The sequence below is a fragment of the Ahaetulla prasina genome, chromosome 2 (genome assembly GCF_028640845.1).
Source record: "Ahaetulla prasina isolate Xishuangbanna chromosome 2, ASM2864084v1, whole genome shotgun sequence".
In the NCBI taxonomy this organism is placed as follows: Eukaryota; Metazoa; Chordata; class Lepidosauria; order Squamata; family Colubridae; genus Ahaetulla; species Ahaetulla prasina.
The window spans coordinates 25,082,159-25,107,432 of NC_080540.1; the positions used below are offsets into that span (position 1 = coordinate 25,082,159).

Below are 25,274 nucleotides of genomic sequence, written 5' to 3' on the forward strand. Positions count from 1 at the left end.
TTGTTCTACCCTCAGGTGCTTTGGAGAACATCCCAACTCCCTCTTCTTTGTGGCAACCCCTGAGATATTGGAACACAGCTATCATGTCTCCCCTAGTCCTTCTTTTTATTAAACTAGACATACCCAGTTCCTGCAACCGTTCTTCATATGTTTTAGCCTCCAGTCCCCTAATCATCTTTGTTGCTCTTCTCTGCACTCTTTCTAGAGTCTCAACATCTTTTACATCGTGACCAAAACTGGATGCAATATTCCAAGTGTGGCCTTACCAAGGCATTATAAAGTGGTACTAACACTTCACTTGATCTTGATTCTATCCCTCTGTTTATGCAGCCCAGAACTGTGTTGGCTTTTTTAGCAGCTGCTGCACACTGCTGGCTCATATCTAAATGGTTATCCACTAGGACTCCAAGATCCCTCTCACAGGTACTACTATTGAGCAAGGTACCACATATACGGTACTGGTGCATTTTGTTTTTTTGGCCTAAATGTAGAACCTTACTTTTTTCACTGTTGAATTTCATTTTGTTAGATAGCGCCCAATGTTCAAGTCTGTCAAGATCTTTCTGTAACTTGAGCCTATCTTCTGGAGTGTTGGCTATTCCTGCCAGCTTGGTGTCATCTGCAAATTTGATGAGTTCCCCATCTATCTATCTGTCAGGAAACACTTCTTGAGTTGAGCCTCAGTTCGAGAGCAGTTAGTGTTTTGTTGTTCGTTCGCAGTTAACAATAAACGGAAGGATATTTGAATCAGTCGTTCTGGCTTTTCTTCCTTCCGGAGTGTTGAACTTAATACACATCACAGTGAGATTGGTCTGTAATTTTCAGCTAGGCTGGGGTCTCCCTTTTTGAAGATAGGAATGACCATGGCTAATGACCATAGGTCGGGCAAAGAGCTGGTTCTGAAAGAAACCTCATAGGTTGTGCTTAGTGGTTTGGCTATGGCAGTGGAAAGCTTTTTCAAGAAGCAGGCATATAATCCATCAGGGCCAATAGATAGAGATGGTTTTAGGTTGCTTAGTGCCTTTTCAACATTACCTTCTGTAAAATCAGTATGTAGCAGATCGTGGCAATTAGTTGTGGCGTGACTTGGAAATGTGGGGCATGAGCCACTGCTGTCGACAAAGATTGAACTGAAGAACGTGTTGAAGAGGTTGGCCTTAACAGCTCCACCTTGTCGTGTCCCACTCCTCCTCTGACAGCCGGGTCGGGGAAGTCCGTATCAAGCGTGCCTCTGCAGCTTTGCCAAAGTTCTGTCAGAGTTCTCAGGGCAGGCAGGAGACCAGGATGTGACTTCAGCAATCCAATTTAGACTTTGCCTGACTCAAAGAATGCCAGAAAGCAGATCAGTTATATAGGCCATGGGGTGTGGCTCCGTGACTCAGCATTTATCCAGGCCTGCCCCTCCCTTCCTTTTGCTGACGTCGCCTCTCCACTCTCTGGAAGCGTGGGTCCCTCCAGCCTCCAGCTGCCAGTAATTCCAACTCGTGACTGGCTTCACACTCCCCAGGCTCACATGCTGTGGGGGAGGGGTCCAGCTGCTCCGTTTGTCCGGGCATGGTGCCAGGACTGGGGGCTGGAGGCATGTCAGGCCATTCGTCTTGCTCGGTCTGTCCGGGCATGGTGCCAGAACTGGGGGCTGGAGGCATGCCAGGACATTCTTCTGCACTATCAGCGTCCGGCAGGAGATGAGAGGGGCCCGGCTTCAGAGAGGGGGGCGAGTGAGGCACAACACTCCTTTACAAACAAAGAACACCTTTTTTTTCTCCAATGAAGAAAAATATCTACTCTTTTTCAGAATTGAAATGCCCCAACAGTAGAACCCAAGGTCAAACGTTTGATGACTATAATGGATAAAAGTGATTTTCGGGGATTTTGTTCTGATCTGGAACTTTGTAAGAGAGAAGAATGTCATATGAACAAAAACAGCCATCCATCTCTTAACAAAGGCAAATTAGAATCAATTGTATCCACATTGAGGATTGATATTTCAGACTCATATCAAAATTCTCTCTTGAGACTGGAATGTATTGAGAGATTTTCTAAGGGATGAGCTGACCAGCTGCCATGATGCTGTAATGCTGTAATACTGTAATGATGATGCAATGGTAGGAATGAGATGTTTGGGAGAAAGTTCTCCTGTCTCACTCCTGGGCTCATCTTCAGAGTTTCATCCCCATTTGTGATTCCTCCCATTGGACACCTGCTTGTTGGCTCACTCAGAGTTCAGAGAGATGACGTTTCTCCTTGTGGCCATTATCCAAATCATAGTGATTTATTTATTCTCTTGGGGCTAAATCTCAAAAGACATTTTGGATTGCTTTCAGATATCACACAAACACAGCCATAACATGCGTCCACTGATATCATATCAACACCTTGTTGGCTGATCTCTTTGCCTTGGAAAATATTGGGGGCATAAATGGCCCTGGAGAAAGAGAGAACTTTGAAAGCTTTTATGACAGGCAGGGGATGCAGATATGAAGACTTGTACAGACTCTGTCAGGATTAGAAAACCTCTGGAGCTTCTGTCTTGGAAGAAGACTTTGGTTTCTTCCACCTCTTCCTATCACTGTGTCTTCAAAGCAAGGCTGGAGACTCCATCAGGAACACAAGTCATGTTGTTGTTTCTGCTGCTTCTGCTGCCTCAGGAAGTTCTAGGAAGTCTCATAGCCAAATGTCTCCTGACTCTGAAGAGGGATGAGGTGCATCCACAGAACTATTACAAGCCAGGAGAGTTTCTCGTTGGTGGCATTGTCTCTGCAACGAGGATGCGATTTCTACCATTAAGCTTCGACAAATTTCCTTTGACTGATTTTTGGTATGTCAAATTTCATACGCAGACATAGAGCCTCTCCATTCCATCCTGAGTTCTACTGTTTCAGCTGCCTCTCTTACAATGAATGATCTCTTTGACCTGCTAGTTCTTCTCTCTTTCTGTCTTATTTCATCCTTGGCTCATCCTTTTCAGCTGATGAGCCTGATTTGAAATTCTCAAATAAGTAAACATTAGAGATCTTCTGATTTTCTTAACTTTGAAGAAGAAGCATCTGCTTTTCTTGACATCTTCTTAGCAGAGTTGGACTGTGGATGGAGAAGAGAGGATGGGTCTTCTCTTCTACCACTCTCAGGCCCAATAAGGTAATGGGTAGAAAAATGCAGAAATGTTGACTTTTTCTCTGAAGTAAAAATATGATAAACCTGACAATTTCATTCGGTACTACCAATTAAATGAATGGGTCCCAGTTTAGAATTGACTTTTCTTATATATGTGAATTTCATTTGCATGGATGCCAGCATCCCAATCATACAATCAGTTATTTGTCAGCTAAGACTCTATGGTGGATATGTGAGTCCTATAAACTGCATTTGTTAACAGTCATAGTTGCTCATTTTATGCGTCATTGTGGGTGTCTTTGTCTGAATGTGCCCTTTAATGATTCTATATTTGATGTGGAATAATAGGTCACACTTCCAATTATTAATTATTGGGAGGATAAATAGGCAAATGGATAGAAAGAGACTGAAAGTCAGTCTGAAATCTTAATACAACAGCAAGAAAAAGGATAATGTGAAGAATAAACTAAAGTGAATTTGAAACTGAATTATGTAGAAATGGTGAACATGTAATAACAAAAATGTATAAAGTTTTAAAGATTTGAAACAGACGATGAACAGCTTCAATTTGTATGACTGAATGCACTATTAAATTCAGATATTAAATAAAGTTGCAGAGAATTTGGGTAACAGGTATTCGGTTTACACTCTGTCATAGGTTAAGATAATATTTTTGACATAAGATGATGTATTAGTATAGGAAATTAGAGAAATATTAAAGAATGGGTAAACATGTTTCTTTTTTTTTCTTTTTTTTGCAAATTTTTTATTTATTTTTCCATAATAATTCCCACAATTTGACCAGTGTACAATACAATCACTTATCCAACAATCAGTCCTATACTCAAATTATACTCAATCAGGGCTGCTCAACTGCCATTTAATCCTTTCTTCTCCTCCTCCTCCTATCCTTTCTTCCTTTTGCTATTTTTCATTCCTTTTTTCTTTTCCTTTTAAATTTCTTGGACCTTTCTTCCTTCTTTACTCCTCTTTCCTTACCCTTTCCTTCGGGAGTGTTTGAGCAGTCCCGACATTACACCATTCCAACTTGTTTAATTCTACCATTATTCCTGTACAATGGCAACCAATCAATTTATAGTCTTCCCTTCCCCTCATCCCCCGAGACTTCCCAGAACAGAATACAGGGTATTGTAACTAACAAACATAATCTAAAATATAACATAAAACATATTCCATTTCACACCATCACACTATCAATTCCCTTCTTTCTTAAACTAATACATAATAATTCCTAACATGTTTCAAACCAATGTAAGATTTGTGAAAAGAATGGGGAAACAATTTATCATGCAGGCTGGACTTGTGAGAAAGCTCAGAAATTTTAGATACAAATTGACACAACAATACAAAGAACTTGAAAGGCTAAAAGTTGTGAAGAAATCAGAATTCTTTTTTACTGGGACTTCTGAGCAAAGAATTAGATAACATTTGTAATGTTTATATATTTTGCCTGTAGCAAGATTATTCTATCTTCAATGATGGAAGAATCATCGAATTCTCACAATGGAGAACTAGATGGTGAAAAATGTAGAATTTGCAGAAATGAAAAAAATATCTGTTGAAAAGAAGGTGGGAAATCAGGTTTTTTTTCTGTTTTCCTTTTTTTAAATTTCTTGGACCTTTTCTTCCTTTCGCTATTTTTTCATTCCTTTTTTTCTTTTCATTAATATTTCATTTTCTTAAACAATTCTTTATAAATATAAATTTAAAAAAGAATTAGAGAAAGCTAACAATTACTAGACTAACACAGAAATAATATGCATTCAGTTTCCAAAAATAAAAGAAAAAATTGAAAGAATCCCAGAGTTCCATCAGATAGGTGAATTTTTTGGGGTGGGTGGGGGGGCTGGGATTTAAAAATGACTCTAACCTCTCAGCTTTAGGTGGACTAAAAATACAACTGTTAAATTTAACAATTAAATAAAATGTCACTTCCATTGATTATGTCCTGATACATTCATACTTTCAGGAGACCATCATCAGAGTACTGGAAACTGCTATCCTTCCTTTTTGCAATCCAAGCGATCAGCAAGAATCCCAACAGTTTGTTCAATGTCACCCTGGGATACAACATCTATGACAATTATTTCAGTGCACAAATGACCTCAGAGGCTTTGCTGGACCTGCTTTCGGAGGGGGAAGCCAATGTTCCCAACTACAGCTGTGGAAGGCAGAGAAATACAGTGGCTGTTCTTGAAGCAGCTGATACTGACATCTCCATCCAGATTTCAACCATGTTGGAAACCTACAAAATCCCCCAGGTTTGCCTTTCTTATGAAGAACATTTTTAGAATAGAATAGAATTCTTTTTTTTTTTTATTCAAAAAGTTTTACAAAATTTTTTTCCCTCCTCCTGCAATGACTTCCCGGAACGAGCACAAGGTATAGTTAAAAATAAAACAAACATATGCTAAAAAATTTTCGTCCCAACTTAATTATACCCCTACAATCATCAATTCCTAACTTCCCCCAAAAGCAATCAAAATAATACATCATAATCATTCAAAACAGTCTGATAACTCTTAGTCTGATATCTCGTTGAATATAGTCAATCCATTTTTCCATTCCTTTAAGTATCTTTCTTGTATTGTCTTTCAAAAGGCTGATATCTTCGCCATCTCAGCCAAATTGGCAACTTTCAATATCCATTCTTCTATTGTTGGTACTTCTTTTTCTTCCAATATTGTCCTATTAGTAATCTTGCTGCTGTTATTAGATTTAAAATCAATTTAGTCTCAATTACTGTACAATCCGTAATAATTCCCAACAAGAAAAATTGCGGCAGGAACTTTATCTTCTTTTCAGAACATTTTGTAAAATCCACCAAATTTTTATCCAAAAGGCCTTTATATCCTTACAAGTCCACCAAATGTGAAAATATGTAGCATCATCACAATTACATCTCCAACATTTTGCTTGCATATCTGGATACATACACGGTAATTTTTTTGGATCTAGATGCCATCTATAAAACATTTTATAAAAATTTTCCTCAGATTCTGTGCCTGTGAATTTAACATTTCTAACCCAAATTTTTTCCCACGTTTCCAATAATATTGGCTCCTGAAAATTTTGTGCCCACTTTATCATACAGTCCTTTACCAAGTCCCTTTCAGAATCTATTTCAAGTAACACATTATACAATCTCTTTATATGCTCCTGAGACTGATTTCTAATTTGCTTTACCAAATTTTCCTCGTTCTGCTCTATACCAATTTTCTGATCTCCCTTCCATCTAGCACGTAGTTGCTCATATTGAAACCAAGTATAATTTTTCCCTTCCTCTCTTAATACTTGCAGAGATTTTAACTGCAAATTACCTCTTTCAGTATACAAAAGATCTTTATATGTAATCATTTCCTGATTCTGTTCTATGTTTATATTTTCTACTGTATGTCTAGGACTTGCCCATATAGGAACCTTATAATTTAGTTTATAAGAGTATTTTTTCCAAACACGCAGAAGGGCATTTCTTAACACATGATTTTTAAAGGCCTTATCCACTTTTTTGTCATAAATTAAATATGCATGCCATCCATATAGCAAATCATAACCTTCTATATTCAAAATTCTGTCCTCTGTTAAATTAAACCAATCACTTATTGCAGAGAGAGCAGCTGCTTCATAATATAATTTAAAATTAGGCATTTTTAAACCTCCCCTTTCCCGAGAATCTTGAATTATTTTCATTTTAACCCTAGCTTTTTTACCTTCCCATATAAATTTGTTAATTCCCTTCTGCCATTCCTCAAGATTCTTATCTTTCTTAATTATTGGTATCATCTGAAAGAGGAATAAAAATCTAGGTAAAACATTCATTTTAATAGCAGCAATTCTCCCCAACAAAGATAATTGATAGAATAGAATTCTTTATTGGCCAACTGTGATTCGAATTTGACAAGGAATTTGTCATTGGTATATATGCTCTCAGTGTACATAAGAAGACTAAGATACATTCATGGAGAAGAAAAAGATACAAGACTTAGTGATAGTCAAGGTTACTAACAAGCTATCAAATCATAAGGTAAAGGTAAAGGTTCCTCTTGCTCATATGTGCTAGTTGTTGCTGACTCTAGGGGACGGTGCTCATCTCCGTTTCAAAGCCGAAGAGCCAGCGCTGTCCGAAGACATCTCCGTGGTCATGTGGCCAGCATGACTCAATGCCAAAGGCGCACGGAACGCTGTTCGCTTCCCACCAAAGGTGGTCCCTATTTTTTCTACTTGCATTTTTACGTGCTTTTGAAACTGCTAGGTTGGCAGAAGCTGGGACAAGTAACGGGAGCTCACCCTGTTACACGGCAACACTAGAGATTTGAACCACTGAGCTGCTGACCTTTCGATCGACAAGCTCAACGTCCTAGCCCCTGAGCCATCGCATCCCTATATCAAATTGTACTAGGAAACAAATAAAAACAATATAAAATGAAAGATATAAGCAAGTAGTAAGTGGAAAGAGATAGATACTAGTAAGGAAGACAAGAACAATAGTAATACAGTCTTAGTAAATTATTTGACAGAGTTGTGGGAATTAATTGTTAAGCAGAGTGATGGCATTCGGGGGGGGGGGGAAATGAACTTGTGTCTAGTTATTCTGGTGTGCAGTGCCCTATAGTGTCGTTTTGAGGATAGAAGTTGAAACAATTTATGTCCAGGATGTGAGGAGTCCGTAGATGTTTTCACAGCCCTCTTAGACATGCAACTTACAGCCAGGCATCCTCTCTTGTAAATGAAGAGTAAAGTTCTATTGTGGGAATTGCATGAAGTAAGGATGAAGGTTCTATCAAATAGTAGAGAAGGATCTGAGCAGACAACCCTCTCTCTGCTACACTCGTAATGCAGACTGTGCATCTCTGCTGACTCTTTGCAATACCCAAATGCTTCATTGAAGAGCTGCGGTGGTTCAGTGGTTAGAATGCAGTACTGCAGGCTATTTCTGCTGACTGCTGCTGGCTGCAATTTGGGCAGTTCCAATCTCACCAGGCTCAAGGTTGACTCAGCCTTCCATCCTTCTGAGGTGGATAAAATGAGGACCCAGATTGTTGGGGACAATATGCTGACTCTGTAAACCACTTAGAGAGATTGTGAAGCAGTATATAAGTCTAAGTGTTTTTGCTAATGCTATTGAAGTGAGAAGAGAGGCAATGTAAACAGAATGACCAGGAGTGGAACAGTTCCTCCATTAAGGCCAGATGTTGGTTTTATGATCTCTCTCTCAAAAAAATAAAATAACTTTTTTTCTTTTCAGATCAGTCACGGTTTTGATTCCCAGATTGTGAGTGATGAAAATCCTTTCTTCTACCCAATGCTCCCTGCTGAAGGAGCCCAGTACCCAGGGATGGTGAAGCTGGTCCTCCATTTCAGGTGGACCTTGGTGGGTCTCCTTGCTCCAGACACTGAGAACGGACAAAGGTTCATGAGGACAATGACTTCCATGCTGGTCAGGAATGGCATCTGCCCAGTTTTATCACAAACCTTTTCCCCAGCTTCTCGGCAAGCGAACATAGAGTGGCATTTATATCTCAGTTGGAGAAAGGTGAATGTCTTTATTTTTGCTGCAGACTTGAGTTCATTCAATGCAGGGATTTTGCTTCTGGATATAGTATTTGAAGGGCTTATGGAACCTCCTAGAGGGAAAGTCCTGCTCACCACAATCTGCTGGGACTTCACTATTTATTTGAAAAAACAATCTTTTCCAGTCAAATACCTCCATGGCATATTTTCCTTTCCTATGCAGGAAAATCAATTTGCAAAGTATGGTAGGCAGTTGAAGTTTCATTCTTTTATGAGATACTATGTAGAGACCTCCTTCCTGTGTTCCTACACCAACAATGCCTTTTCGGTGAAAGTCTGGATTCAGTGCAGGCAGAGAGAAGATCTGGAAGCTCTCAAGGAAGAAGAGATGGATCCAATCCTGACTCGGGATAGCTATTTAATTTACAACACAGTCTGGGCTGTGGCAAGGGCCTTAAATGAAGCTTATTTATCCAGATCCAGGAACACATTTAAAACTGGTAAAAATGTGAAAACTCCTATGCTGAAGGCATGGCAGGTACTTATTTTCTATTGCACAGCTCTCCACAGCAGCCAAGAATCAATGTTACAATTGTAAGAACTTGACAATAATTATATTGTACTCTGAATATAAAAATTACATTAAATCCCAATTTTCCCACTGCTCTCCTTTCTGCAGTTCATTTCACCCTGCTCATTTCTTTTCCAATTTCTTTTTACAAGCTTCTTTGCAAAACTATTATTCTTCCATCTCTTTCTTCTTTGACTTTTTTTTTTTTGGACAAGCAGGACCATGACCATGTCGCACAGTCTAAAAAAGTGTGTTTTGTATATTAAGCTGTCTAACATCTGTCATCACTCTTCCATTCCAGTTTCATTCTTTCCTTCGAACCTCTCAGTTTTATAATAATTCCATCGGTGGGGTATATATGGATGAGAATGGAAAGCTGGTAGCAGACCTGGACGTTATGAATACAGTGATTTTCCTCAATATGTCTGCTATCATAATGATACTTGGGAAGCTAGAAAGAGTTGGATCTTTGGATTTCAAGTTGATGATAAACCAGAATGCTACTGCAAAGTTGGAGATGCTGAATAAGGTGAGAAAAACAATAGGACAGGAACGGTAGGCACGTTTGTGCTCTTATGCACACTCCTTACTTGGGGCATTTTTACTTTTACTTTTTAATTACTTTATTTTATTTTATTTTATTTATTTTGTTTTATTTTAATTAACCCTAACCCTAACCCTAACCCTAATTTCTCCAACTTTATTTGAGGGTTTCCTTTTTTCTTCTGCTTGGGGGATCTCCAATTCAATTTAAAAAACCAAATTTCTTTTGGGTCTTAGGGTAAATGATTCCATTTCTCTTATTTTGCTGTGTTTACATTCCTTCTTAGTTTGGCCACTATTCCACTGCCAAAGGTTTTTTTGTTTTGTTTTTTGCCAATTTCAAATTAAAGTATTTTTTTGTGGGTTGGAGTTCACTCACCCGGCTTCAATATTCTGTCCCAATCACCGCTCCTGCTCAAAATCTTGGTCCGGTTGCCTCAGCTTAATGATGGCTGCTTTAGCCCCCGCCCCTGCCCCCCGCCCCGCTGAGTCAAAGATCTTTCCTCTGATCTCCGAGGAACTTGCTGGTTCCTCTTGGTCATCCGAGGTGCCTTTCCTTCTTTACCGTCCCTACAGAACAGTTCTGGTCTGAAGACCCCTCAATGGTTGTTTGTCAGCCCAGCAATTTGCAAAGCTCGGTGGAGCTCGCTCTTCCCCAACTGTCTCACTGCGATGCTTCCAGTCGAATCCCAAGGAGCTCTAAGTTTCTTGTAGTCTTCAAATTTAGTAATGAATTGAATTGGAGATCCCCAAACTTTTCCTTTTACATATTTTAGGAAATAGAAGAATTCATGTTCTGGATGTTATTTTTACCCCTCTCTCTGGCCAGCCTCAGCCTCCTTCCAGATGTGTGGAAAGCTGTCCTCCTGGATTCATGAAGGTGGCTCAGGAAGGGAAGCCCATCTGCTGCTACAATTGTCGTCCTTGTGCAGAAGGATCCATCTCCACCAGGGAAGGTGGGTGACAGCAGGAGAAAGGGATAGACTTTGGGGAGGACCATAAATCCTGATATTCTTCATGAACGTGCATTTTGAAAGGCTTGGCCAGAGGGATCCCCCCTCTTGGAGTCTTGATCAAGATATGCATTTACATCATAGTGAATTATAAGAAAATATGTTATTTTAAGATATGGGTGAAATTTTACCATTGGTTAGAGAAGAGATACTCTATATATAGGATAGATAATACGTATTAAATGGGGGAGAAATGTTACAATAAATGAAATGATAATATCAAGATACGATAAAGATTGGAGGAGTAAGAAGAAGACACAAAAGATGATACACTGAAGGATTGACTATGTATTGTATGTGTCTGTCTATAAAATAAAATAAAAACTTTACATATATTTTAAAAAAAGAAAATATCTTGGAGATTAATCTGGTATATAGCTCAAGCAAACAGGGATACAGATCATGGATAAAGATATGGGATAAGCGAGGGTTGAGTATTGTGAGAGAAGTGACATCTCTTACTCTTTTATCTTTCACAACAATCTTCCACGTTTCAAATTACTATTTACTCCATTGCTCTGAATAGTGAGAGTTTCCAGATTCCAGAATATAATGATGGAACTTAATTGGATTTTTGTAGGAGGATTGATCCGGTTCTTGCAAGTGTCCAAGTCTCATGGCTATTTTGGGCAACCACAGCTTCACATTGTAGCTACTTCCCTTTAATCAAAGGATGCATTTTTTTGCTAAAGGAGTTGTCAGGGTTCCAAGTAATAGACCCACAGCAACTCCAAGGCAGGTAGATTCCTCAAGGAATAGCTTTATTGGATATATCATATTGGCACAGATCTGGTGAAAACCGACTCTGAAGGTTCCCACAGTTTTCACCTAATTAAAAGTAAAAGGTTTCCCTCAAACCCCAAACAATCAGTCACACGGTCCAATCATGGTGCTGTCTGGTTGCCTGGTGACATCACCCCTCCTTCCTCTGGCCAGGTGTGAGAATGTCCTTGGTTCCCAAGAGAAAGTATTTTATTTTGGCTACAAAACCCCAGCTATCTCTAATCCCCCCTCCCTATCTCTCAGCTCCAGTGTGGCAACACTGAAACTCCAAGATGGCTTCGGTCAGGCCAGCTTCAGGGTTGACAAGAGTTTCACAGCAAGTCTTTGATGTGCTCGTCATTCTACTTGCTGGGGGGAGGGGAAGTTAGTAGCCTTATGTCATAATCCTTTGACTGATCCATCTATTCAGGAGGTGCCTTTTTGGGTCTGCTTCAGGTGACTCCTTCCTTTATACTTCCTGAGTCTGACATTGCAGAGATTCTGCTGGAGGCTCCTCTTAAAGCAATTTTCAAACTCATGGCCCATGGAGAGTTGAGGAGAGGAGGGGAGGGGAATCTTGAGTTGGGGTTGAGCCAAACCTCCTTCTTGATCTTATTGGAAGATGTTCCTCTTAATGATAATTAAAAATTGAGGAATGCATTTTGATGTCCTCACTCCATACCTAACTCATCTTCAAGGGCCACTCCACCTAACATTTCTTTCTCCATCACAAAAGTAGTGTTTATCCCCTTCAGCCAGCATAGGCTACATTAAGCAATCCTTCACATGTACTTAATTCCACTGTGGGCTGGATCTCATTGGTGCCTTAAATCTTTCACAAAAGGCTGGGCTCCAAATTCCAAGAGGTTCATCAGTGAAAAGATAAAATGGTGGAACTGCCTACCCGCCTTGATCCTTTCTTCTTCCCTTCTTCTTGTTCAACAAATTCAATTGATGAAATGGTAACCGTAAAAAGGAAAAGAAAAAGTTGCTCTAGCTGGAGGGAAATGAAGAAATATATTGACTTCACCTACACAAAGTCATTCATACTAACAACAGGTTTACCCAAAAAATGCATTTGATTAAAGGACATGTTAAAGGGAGACCCTCCTCTTCCTCTTTTTCAGATGCAGACAAATGTACCAAATGTCCAGAAAATCAACATTCAAACACAGATCGAGTTCACTGTATCCCCAAGATTCAAAGTTATCTTTCTTATATGGAAAATCTGGGGATCATCCTGACTTCCATTGCCTTGTTCCTCTCTTTAACCACAGGCTTTGGCTTGGGGATCTTCATTAAATCCATGGAAACACCAATCGTCAAAGCCAACAACCGGGACCTCTCCTACATCCTCCTGGTCTCCCTCCTGCTTTCCATCTTGACCTCCTTCCTCTTCGTTGGCCGGCCAAGGAGGGTGACCTGCCTCCTCCGACAAACAGCCTTCAGCATCGTCTTCTCAATTGCCATTTCTTCAATCTTGGCCAAAACAATCACAGTGGTGTTAGCCTTCTTGGCCACCAAACCAGGGAATAAAGTGCAGAGATGGTTGGGGAAGAGCTTGGCCAACTCCATTGTCCTTTCTTGTTCTGGTCTCCAAGCTGTCATCTGCAGCATTTGGTTGGGAACTTTCCCCCCATTCCCTGACTCTGACATGCACTCCCAACCTAGAGAGATCATCCTACAATGCAATGAAGGTTCTGTCACCATGTTTTATGTTGCTTCCTGTCTGCTGTCTGTTTCACGGTGGCTTTTCTGGCCAGGAATCTCCCTGGGGCCTTCAATGAAGCCAAGCTGATCTCCTTCAGCATGCTGGTCTTCTGCAGTGTCTGGGTGTCCTTTGTACCTGCCTACCTGAGCACCAAAGGGAAGTACACGGTGGCTGTTCAGGTCTTCTCCATCTTGGCCTCCAGTGCTGGATTGCTGGGCTGCATTTTTATTCCTAAATGCTACATTATTATTTTTAGGCCAGATCTGAATACCAAAGAACATTTGATGTCAAAATAAATGTTTTTAAAAATGACTTTTAGAAATCTGTTATTTTTCAAAAATGTATTGATCATTTAATGTTTCTTGGTTTATTCATTTATTAAACCTAAATGCTGCCCATCTTCGGTAGAGATGAATCTAGGCTGCTTACAACCAAGAAAAAGCGTCAGAAATTAAAGCAATACGTAACACTTTGTTTTAAAATCAACAGATATGGAAAGGAAAGGTTCAAGATGCCCGTGGGGTAAGCCATTCCTCTTATTCCTAACCACACTTTTATTTATATCCCTTTATATTCCTAAAAAAGGGACGCAGTGGCTCAGGGGCTAGGATGTTGAGCTTGTTGATCGAAAGGTCGGCAGCTCAGCGGTTCGAATCCCTAGTGCTGCCATGTAATGGGGTGAGCTCCCGTTACTTGTCCCAGCTTCTGCCAACCTAGTAGTTTCGAAAGCACGTAAAAAATGCAAGTAGAAAAAATAGGGACCACCTTTGTGGGAAGGTAACAGCGTTCCATGCGCCTTTGCCGTTCAGTCATGCCAGCCACATGACCACGGAGATGTCTTCGGATAGCGCTGGCTCTTCGGCTTTGAAAAGGAGATGAGCACCGCCCCCTAGAGTCGGCAGCGACTAGCACGTATGTTCAAAGGGAACCTTTACCTTTATATTCCTAAAGGAACCAATACTCCATCTTATTTTTAGTCACAATAGTGTAGGTAAATTTAGTTTTTGGATGAATGGGACTTTTTATTAGGCAAATGGAGACATGAGGAATGTGGCCCTGCAGCTGAGAGTGATCAGTTTTATCAGAATGTTCTCATAGCAACCCTGGAATCTGAAGATGAAAATGCTCCTTACAACTAAGGCCATTTTTCTTTGTAGATAATAGAAGGAAAAGATGTAATCTGAGTTTTCTCCTGTTAATATTTATGAATATATGCCCCCTCCCCTTTCTCCTCCTCTTTTTCATCATTTCGCCCTCCTTTCTGAAATGTATAAATATTTATATATACTTTGTTTTCTGAGGTTTTCGCGGGTGTTTGTATGTAGGTCTTTGGTTATTCGGGTTTTCTCCCGTGTAAAATTGGTAGTGTCTTGGCGACGTTTCGACGAAGTCTCATTCGTCATCTTCAGGCTTCAGCTTCATGCTTCTGGGAGCAATGTGTGATTGCAGCTGTTTCTTCCTTTTTAACTGCTAGTGGGGGTTTGAACTGATTGGGTGGAGCTTGGCTGTGCTCTGATTGTATTTATATATTCCCATTAAATAAATTCATAAGGCTGCCACATTCACTTATAGCTGTCACTGGACAGCTTACAACTTTAAAGTTCACAACATAAACGCTCGTTAAAATCCCTTCCCAATAAAGTATTCTATTCTGTGAGTGGGATGTGAGCGTATCTCTTTATTTGAAGGAATTTCTCACTATTTTGTTTGACAAGATCCACTCCCAGGATGTACCACGTAAAAACCACTGGAGTGATTGCTTTGCTTTGAGTCCTGTGTTTCGATTCCACAGAAACTGGTGTCAGAAATGGGATTCATAATTTTTGAGCTGGACAATAGCAGGGCGTCCTATATTGTTGGGGAGAATTAGATCCCGTGTCCTTTCCTGCTTCCAATAAAGAGCACGATTGAGGAGTGCAATAATATGCGATTGTTAAATGTGTGTGGCCCCCTTTTTCATTCAATTGTTGGTTTTCCTGCAGAGAGCTCACTTGAGCAACGACTGGAAGTGTCTGACAAGGGGAATCTGACTTCGGAGGAGTGATTGTGTCCCTTCTGTGTTCAGCAGAAACGAGTCCTGACGCTCTGTTCAAACTCAGATTTTATCCTGCTGTCTCTTTGAATGAAGTTGTCTTAGTTGCTACTTGGCAGGTGAAGGTGAAGAGAATGTTTTTTCTTCAGATCTTTCCAACTCTACAGAGAGGTCAGAAGTGCTTCTTTGAAGATTGACTCCAATGACAGGATCTTTCAGGACTGATTCTGCTGCTCTGCCTCCCCTTCTGACCCTTCAGTGAAGTAGGGAGGTTTTGTTGCGACTAGTCCTCCCTCCTCTCCTCAGCCGGGCCCCTCCCATCTCCAACTGGGCCTTTTATCAGACTCCGAGTCTGATAATGAAGCTGAATGGCCTGTCATGCCTCCGGCCCCTGGCCCTGGCCCCATGCCTGGAGAGGATTTCAGGAGTGGGAGGACAAGCCCGATAAACCTCACTCGTAGAGCGTGTGTTCCTTTGGCTCAGCCGTCAGAGCAGGAAGGCAGCCAGGTGCTGGAATTACTCGGCCCTACTCCCTCTGACCCCTCCCTTTCCCAGAAGCTGCCAGCAGATCCAGCTGAAGACAATTCAGAGTAGGTGGATCCTCGCTTCCGGAGATCTGAGAGGCGACGCCAGCAGAAGGAGGGGTGGGGCAGGCCTGGATAAATGCTGAGTCATGGAGCCACACCCCACAGCCTATATAAAGGACCTGCTTTTGGCATTCCAACCTTGAGTCAAGCAAAGTCTTATCGAGTTTGCTGATACCGGACCCTATCGCTGAATTCACAACTTGGACTCCTGCCTGCCCTGATAAACCTCGAAGGAACTTGGCAAGCTGCAGAGGCTTCGTTGCCAAATTTGTCACAGACTTCCTTGACTCGTTCATCAGAGTAGGGGGGTGGGACATGACAGTTTCTCCCCAAGGCACTTCCAAGTGTTCTTGCTCTGGACATACAAATGTTTCCGACAGTGGTGAAATGCACTTATCTTTGCTACCAGTTAGGAAATGTGAGCGCAGAAGGTCAAAAACGGGATGTAATGACATCCCAGCAGATGGGAGGACCCTCCCACCGCCGGCCGTACTGGCTTGTGCGAACCAGATAGTAGGGAATCATAGTTCCATTTCTGTGATCCTACTTATTACTCCGCAGATGGAGTTGTAACCCAGCTGTATCCAGCAAAGCCTGGGTCACCCTAAACAATGCCTTCTGGGAGGGGTCAATCATCTCCTGGCCTTACTCCTGAGTCATCCTTTTTGCTTTAGTTGCTCTTGCCTTCTGGCAGCCCTTTGCATGAGTGCACTAGGAACAGACTCCTCCTATTCCTTTGCCTCTCTGCTATCCACCTTTGGAGGCTTCAGAGTCCATACATCGCTCCCAGATGGCCCTGGCCTCTGCCTCTGACTCAGAGCCCTCATCTGGGCCTTCCCCTGGCCCATTGTCCTCCCCAGCCTCCTCACTGTCCGACTACACTGCCAGCTCTGCAGGCTGTTGGCGGACCACAACACCCCCCAAGGGCTCTAGTCCAATGTACATCAGGTTGCCCCAATGGAATTCCTCCGGACCTTCTGCCGCGAGCTGAAGACTCTTTTATTCCATCGAGCAGGGCTAGCCTAAAAATGCTGTTTTAATGGGGTTTTAGATTGTTACTGTTTAGTTTTTAGATAATTCAGCCATAAGTTATATTAATTTTATCTTGTTTTTAAATTTTGTCGGCTATTGTGTTTTAAATTGGCTGTTAGCCGCCCTGAGTCCTTCGGGAGAAGGGCGGGATATAAATATGATTAATAAATAAATAAATAAATGGTCAGTGAATTTAAAGCAACACACACCTGGAAATTCTATTAAAATTTATCTCAGAGCTCATCTGGATTTTGTAGTCAAAGCTTTATCTTAAACTCCTTTTTTCTCCCTTTTCTCTTTTTCTTTTCTAATTTCCCAATGCCCACTGTGGGAGTTCTTGCAAGACTTGCTTACTTGTGAATTGCCCATTTATCAGAGGATGGTAAAGGATAGGAAAGCCTGGAGGAACATTGTACATGGGGTCGTGATGGGTCGGACACGACTTCGCAACTAACAACAACAGCAAAAGATTATTGCTTTCTCCCTACTTATTTTTTGTAAATATTTGTCAACCGATGCACAAAATTGGTATGCTGCTTAAGAAAAAGTCCAGGGATACAATAAAAAAAAAATATTATAACTAGAGTCATAGATGTGGAAGAGGCCTGCTGGAATTGAATTCAATCCACCATTCTATGCAAGACTGTAAATTAAAAATTAAAAATATATTTAGTCTTAGATCAGCTGTCAACAAAATATATCATTCAAAGGAGAACACAGAGGAGAAAAACAAATTAAAAAATGAACAATTAGAGTTGAACAAAATAAGAAAAAGACATTTAACATCAAATTAGTTAATCACATACATGGTTTGAAGAAAATTGGTACATGGATATGACTAACACTTTCTCTCCAAAACAACAGAATAACAGAAGACACCATACAAAACCTGACCATATTACTACACGTTTATGCAGGTACATCATCAAAAACAGACTTTCTCGACATTGGTTAATGGTGCAGATTGTGGCACAGTCCTTAAATGCTACATGTTTACCCAGGTCCAAGAAGGAATGAGGAAGGCTGAGAACTTCTTGAGTGCTAGAAAGCTCTAACCATGATAAAGCCAAGAAGGGAGATACACCCAACCAAACACTTTTCTGCTAAATTTGAGAAATTATTGATGACTTCAGGAGGAATTCCTTCTTTGAATGGGATGTCCTTACAAACTTCCAGTTCTAAAAGTTAAGAGCAGGTCTTCTGAATCAGGTCACGATCCACCTTTACCTCTTAGAACCTTGATAAGACCACACTAGAAATACTATATCCAGTTTCGATCACTATGATGTAAAAAAGATGTTGAAACTCTAGAAAGAGAGTGGAGAAGAGCAACAATGATGATTAGGAGATTGGAGGTAAAACATATAAAGAATGGTTGCTTGAATTGGGTACATCTAGCTTAATGAAAAGAAGAACTAGGAGTGACATGACAGCAGTCTTCCATATTTGAAGGGCTGCCCCAAACAAGAGGGAGTCAACCTATTCTCCAAAGCACCAGAAGGCAGGACAAGAAGCAACAGATGGAAACTAATCAAGAAGAGAAGCAACCTAGAACTAAGGAGAAATTTCCTGACAGTTAGAACAATCTATCTGTGGAATAACTTGCCTCCAAAAGTTGTGGATGCTCCAACACTGGATGTTTTTAAAAAAAGATTGGACAGCCATTTGTCTGAAATGGTATAGAGTTTACTACCTGAGCAGGGGATTGGACTAGAAGATCTGCAAGGTCCTGTCCAAATAACTCTGGAGTGTCCACCATCAAAAGAATGAGATGGATGAATTTATGGAGTATTTATGCCCAATCTCACCTCCCTCCCTTAAGCCACATTTATGGGACACTTAAATTTAGATACTCTTAATTATTTAGAAATTCTTTTGTAAAATTCTTCTAGGGCTGTATTTTAGCTCCCCTCTTATTTTATTTCTAAATAATTTGACCCGATATATAATCCAGATTATCCAGATCTTCCAATTATATTGGATAGGGATGGAGGACACTATCTTCCAATTTGCCCTTTGATTATTTCAGCTCAAAATCATTGCCCCAGCTCATGTAAGTGGGACAACTTGAAACAATTTCTATGCTTGGCCTGTTGAAATGTGTTGAGAATGGAAATTCCTCTAACTCACATTTATACATTTCTTCTGGATGTAAGATACTCCTTTGTATTCAAGTTTGGCCTCAGAATGATAATGTAGCACTTGGGGATGAAGATGCAGACCAGCAGACCAGCACTGGAGGCCAAGATGGAGAAGACCTGCACAGCCACCATGTATTTCCCCTTGGTGCTCAGGTAGGTGGGCAGGAAGGAGACCCAGACATTGCAGAAGACCAGCATGCTGAAGGTGATCAGCTTGGCTTCATTGAAGGCTCCAGGGAGATTCCTGGCCAGGAAAGCCACTGTGAAGCAGATGGCAGCCAGGAAGCCCATGTAGCTGAGGGTGATGTAGAACATGAAAACAGAGCCTTCGTTGCATTGAAGGATGATTTCTCCAGGCTGGGAGTAAAAGTCTGAGTCACGGAATGGGGGAGAAATTCCCAACCAGATGGAGCAGATCATAATCTGGACACTAGAACAAGAAAGGATGATGGAGTTGGCCAAGCTCTTCCCCAACCATCTCTTCACTCGGTTTCCTGGTTTTGTGGCCAGGAAAGCCAGCACCACTGTGATGGTTTTGGCCAAGACAGAAGAAACGGCAACTGAGAAGATGATACTGAAAACGGTTTGTCGGAGAAGGCAGGTGGCTGTCCTTGGCTGACCAATGAAGAGAAAAGGAGACAAGAAGCAAAGCAGGAGGGAGACCAGGAGGACGTAAGAGAGGTCTCGGTTGTTGGCTTTGACAATGGGAGTTTCCTGATGTTGAAGGAATATGATTAAAACAAGGACTGTGGCTAAGAAAAAGAATAGGGCAAAAGAGACCAGAATGATTCCCAGATGTTCTTCATAAGAAAGGAAGGTTGTAACTTTGGGGATACATTGGATTGTGTCCTCATTTGGATATTTTTCATCTGGACACTTGGTGCATTTTTCTGTATCTGAGTAACACAAAAAGCAATATTTTTTTTTAAAAAATAATCTGTACTTTCACCTTTCAAGAAATACTTTCCTGGGACATTTGTTACCAGCAACATTTTCTGAGAAACATTGCTTAAAATCTCTACAGAAAGAATGTAAGAATATCATTTTATTTAAAAAAAAAAAACCAGCTTTATTTTTATAGTTTATGCAGTTAGAAGTCCTGGAACCTGAATGATTTCTTCTGTAATTTGCAGAACCTACATTATTAGAGGCAGACAATGAATCAATTAATCTTTCTAGACACATTTCCTGGATCCTGCCATATGGCACGTCATAATATACTTGATGCCTATCTTTCGAAAACGAATTAGCTGGGGAAACAAAGTTAGTTCTGCAAATAATCTGGAATCCAAACTATGAAGCAGAAGAGATTTATTTTTTTCTGGCAGTACGGAAGCTTGTCCAATCTGCTACACCTTCCCTCAAGATTTGTCTGCTATTCCTCCCTCTAAATAAGAAATTGTGCAATTTGAAGATAATAGCAATAGCATTTAGACTTATAGACCACTTCACAGTGCTTTTACAGCCCTGTCTAAGCAGTTTAGAGTCATCTTATTGCCCCCAACAATCTGGGTCCTCATTTTACCGACCTCGGAAAGCTGGAAGGCTGAATCAACCCTGAGCTGGGGAGAATCGAACTGCTGAACTGCTAGCAAAAACCAAAACAATTGATCTGTCTTTAAACTTGCACTTTCATGAGAGTGTTTCAGGTGAATCCAATTCCACAAGGCCTGTCCTTTTCCTTGGTGTCCCCCACCTTCATGAACGGAGATGGTCCCCTCAGGACAAGGAATGCAATCGTAGCAGCAAGCAGGCTCTCCTTCTCGCTTCCTCTTGACAAATCCAGGATGACAACTTTCCACACATTGGGACTGAGGCAGAGACTAAGCAGAAAAAGAAGAAACACCAAAGAAAATAGATTGGGACGAAGCATCCATGAAAATGGATGTAGACATTAACATTAGCCAAATAGCTCCTGGGCTTCACTTAGATAAATATGAAATCCTTGACTCATTCCAAACAGATTTAGGAGAGATGAACATTGGCAGATAGTTCATTTACTCACTCCCCTTTGCTTTTGGCATCTATAACATTGAAATAAAGGATTTTTCTACTTAAGAAAGACTGGAGGGATGGAATTGAAAAAAATTCAGACTTAAGTGACAAGCAGTTTGGTTCCTCCTCTTAGCTTTATTAACATACATTTCTCCATTCTTCACATAACTATGATTTTAAAATACAGTATGAGGATCTTGCATGAAATTTTGAAAAAGAAATCATTGTAAAAGATTTATTGATTTTTTATTATATCAGATTTATTAAATAAAATAATGCTGTAATGAAGAAAGACATTTCATACCAGTAGGATCTGGATAGGCTTCTTCTGGAGTATATAAATCATTGCAAAACTGCTTCTTTTTGAAAGGACTCCAAAACCATGCCCCAATTAAGACATAAAGGGGAAAAAAATCCTTTAAAATGAGGGCTTTCTTTATTTGTGTGTTTCTTTCCTCAATTCACGTGGCTCTCAACCAAGAATAAAACTGACTGCCTAGTTTTTAGAACTGGGGTGAGATGAGATGCATGAGAACTTGTCCCTCAAAAAGGCATCTTTTCATCTTCAGCAAGTGGGAGAAGAGTAGGAGACTTGTGTCCAGCTCTGTATCTGGGTCTTTTTCTACTACAATCAAGGGACACCAACTTGCATGGAAAGAGAAGTCTACATTTCTTATTAATTAAATTTGGATCTTCCTTTTTGCTCAGAGGGACTTAAGGTAGCTGGCAATAAAGATAAAAATGCGTTCTAGGTTTTTCAGATGGTCTTACAAGCCAAAATCCAAATCTAAGTAGCATTTCGTTTCAAAATTCTCCCTTGTTATTTCCAAAACAAGGAAGGGCTTTTCTTTGAATTCTTTGAAGTCTTTTTTTTTTTTTGGTGCTTCAGTTTTCCAGATTATGGGCATTATCTCACATCAAAACAGCTTTATGATTTCATGTGATGCATGAACATCTTTGGAGCTTCTTCAGAGGAGCAGAAGGCCTGTTGCTTATCCCAGTGGGGTGAAAGAGAGATATGGATAACTCAGGTTTGGGCAGCTTAATAACATTACAGAACATCAGTGACCCTTGGCAGCCAGTTTGACATCGCGGCGAGATCAGACGTGAGGAGCAGGGCTCCGTGAACTCACACTGAATCTTCCTCATTGGAAACCGCCCTCCAAGGGGCTAAAGTCACCCTCTAGGGGTGATGAAGAAAGGAGGGGCTCTCCAGCTGCACCCAGGGATTACTTCCCATCCAAGGATGAAGAGGAGAGGCAGCCATTATGGCTGCCGTGAAGCTGGAGCAGCAACAAAGAATGTGCTGGAGCAGTGTAGATGAATAGTGATTGGAACTGGGTGATTCTTTTTTTACCTAGAACCTAACCCCGAAGAAAATAAACCCTAGAAAAGGGACTCTTTGAAATGTTTGTCAAAGTGGCGAATAATTACAGAGAGAAAAAATATAGATGTAAAGATTAGATGTTGAAAGATGGTATCATTATGTACGTTTATATAATATTGTGATTATTATTAGAATGGTGCACAAAAACACTGAACAACTAAAAATGATCACACTCTAATACAAATATGTATAATAACACCACAATTACATAAGTATGATTAATGTAACAAATATTATTAATATTACTGTTATTATTTGTATTTAAATGAATGATACCCAGATGCCTCACTGTTCATATAATGATATTGATGTATACCCACAAAAAAAAGGTGACCTTTTAAGAGAGACACCTGGACAAGGTAAGGCTTATTTCTCACATGGACAGGACATCTAACCAGTCATGACTATATTTCATCTGATTCAGTCCAAACCTTAATGCAGACACTGGTTAAAAGAACCTGAGGCTATTAGGAACACAACTGCCAGCGCTTAATTCTCAACTGCATGATCCATGGTCTCCATCCTAATGAATAATCACCCAGCATCCAATATTGGACATGACTGAATCAGTTTAAAAATATATTCCTTATCATGGTATCTGAATGGCACTTTTGTGAATAGTACTGAAGTCAGAGGTGGCATTCAGCAGGTTCTGACCAGTTCCGGGGAACCGGTAGAGGAAATTTTGAGTAGTTCGGAGAACTGGTAAATACCACCTCTGCCTCCCCTGTCTATTCTCTGCCTCCTGAGTCCCAGCTGATCAGGAGGAAATGGGGATTTTACAGTATCCTTCCCCTGCCATGCTCACCAAGCCATGCCATGCCCACAAAGCCACACCCACAGAACAGGTAGTAAAAAAAATTGAATCCCACCACTGACTGAAATCCCCAAAATCCATCTAACAAAATGTTAAGTTTTCTCTTCTGTACATTTAGCTCGCAGTGAGGGTCATCCACCATGACAACTAGAATTAACCCACTTGAAATGGCTCATAGTCTTTAAAGAAAAGGAGAAAACACAGCAATATTTGACTCACCTTGTTGAGCAGATTTATCCATGAAAGAGCAAATTCATTAATTATAACTCTGTGTCTATCAATACTCCCCAGTTTCCTTTTCATCAAATCCCCCTCAGGCGAAATTACCAAGAACTCAATGTCCATATCTGCAGCTATTTCTCCATCATGGTCCATGTAAAGATTCCAGTGGGAAAGATTGTAGAACTCATTCTTCTCCAGAAAGGGATGGAACTAGAATGGAATGATCCAGGAATTTTAAAAACAGAAACTTTGGTTTGTTATCCCACCTGTGTGGCTTTTTCTTTTAGTTATCTTTTTTAAAATTGCAAACATGCTTAATTAGGACAACAAGTGTTACCACTAAGAAAGGTTCAGCAAAATTTGTCAATCGTATATTGAATAAATATGTATTGAGAAAATGTAATAGACACATTTGATCAATTATAGGGAACATTCTGCAACAGATATCAAATAAATTGAACAGCAGCAAAAAAAGAGATTATTCATAAACTCCTTGAAAAGAAAGGTCGATTACTCAAAAGCATGAATTTTTTCCTTTTTGTTTTTGTAAAAAAAGAAAATTTATTTTAATGCAAACAATCTGTCTTTCATTAAACAGTGTGTCATCTGGGTACAAATATTTTGTGCAATAATAGTTAAAGTTTACAACCATATTCATTATTTAATCTATTCCGGCTTAATAACATTACATTAAATATCAACAGACCCAGCTGATGGCAATCAGGCCTGGCTGGACCCTAGGTTTTGTAGGCAGGAGAGGCGGGAACAACAGAAGCAGGGGTGGGGCAGGCCTAGGAAGTGCTGAGTCATGGAGTCACACCCCACAGGATATAAAAGCAGCAAGAGATGCTGTGCCTCTTCGTAGCAGGCAAATCAACTGCTTAACTAAGAGCTGAAGTACTGTTTGTTCCTGGGTGACTCATCGGCATCAAGGGAGATAACAGAGACACTTGGCAGACACTTGCTAGTTTGCTGCCAGAGCTGATAGTGCCTCCATCGCTTGGATGGAGGTGAGAGGGGACAGAACACCAATGTAATTGGTTATTAATAATCTTCCATGGTATTCTTCTAATAGTTTATTCATCAATTCTCAAAGAAAACAGGGATACCAAACCAGTCTTGGGCAGAGGGATCACACACAGCCTCAGAGATCCGAAGGTCAAAAAGCCCCATCACCATAGAGTGCATCCACACAACCAGAAGAAGGGAAATCATGTCTCTTTTAACCAGGGGTGGGCTTCAAAAATTTTAGCAAGGGGTTCTGTGCCCAGTTGCTGGGTGGGCATGGCCATGGTGGACCTCCTATACCATGTTGGTGGGGCGTTTTTGCCCTCTCTAGGCTCTGGAGGCTTTTCTCAAGCCTCCGGGAAGGCCTTCCCGAACTTCTAGTAGGCCTTCCTGTTTCTGGCCTTCCCAAACTTCCAGTAGGCCTGTTTTTCACCCTCCCAAAGCCTCCATGTGCACCTTGCACTTACCTGCATCTAAAATGGGCTGCATGGGGACTCCTGGGAGGGTTTGGGTAGGGCGGGCGAGGCCAGCCAGGTGTGGGATTTGGGGGTTCTCTGAACTGAACAGAATCTTAGCTAGAGGTTCTCCCGAACCCCTGTGAACTCCCAGCATCCACCCCAGCTTCAAACCAGTTGTTTGGTGGGTGTGGCAATGAATTGCTGTCAAGAAAAAAAAATCTATTGGACCTCTATCTTTCTCCCAGGGGTGAAATGCTACCAGTTCACTCCAGTTTGGGAGAATCGGTAGTGATAAAAAACTACAGGTTCGGGAAAACCTGTAGTAAAAAAGTGCTTTAAAAAGTAATAA

General features: G+C 40.7%; 1 protein-coding gene across 1 annotated transcript; it reads right to left on the minus strand.

Annotated features, from left to right (window-relative positions):
- Positions 1-19,029: 19,029 nt before the first annotated feature.
- Positions 19,030-24,940, minus strand: LOC131190429 (vomeronasal type-2 receptor 26-like). The gene is made up of 5 exons (XM_058167750.1): positions 24,935-24,940; positions 23,565-23,669; positions 20,735-20,861; positions 19,219-19,790; positions 19,030-19,098 (listed from the first exon to the last, which is right to left on the minus strand). The coding sequence occupies exons 1-5, from the start codon at positions 24,938-24,940 to the stop codon at positions 19,030-19,032; spliced, it is 879 nt and encodes a 292-aa protein (XP_058023733.1).
- Between the last annotated feature and the right edge of the window lie 334 nt (positions 24,941-25,274).

Coding starts and splice junctions, on each gene's coding strand:
- LOC131190429 (XM_058167750.1), bottom strand. Junction 19,791..20,734: donor GACCATCTCCGTTCATGAAG/GTGGGGGACACC, acceptor TCTTTTTCTTAG/CCACAGTCCTTGTTTTAATC. Junction 19,099..19,218: donor GCATGCTGGTCTTCTGCAAT/GTCTGGGTCTCC, acceptor TTCATCCCCAAG/TGCTACATTATCATTCTGAG.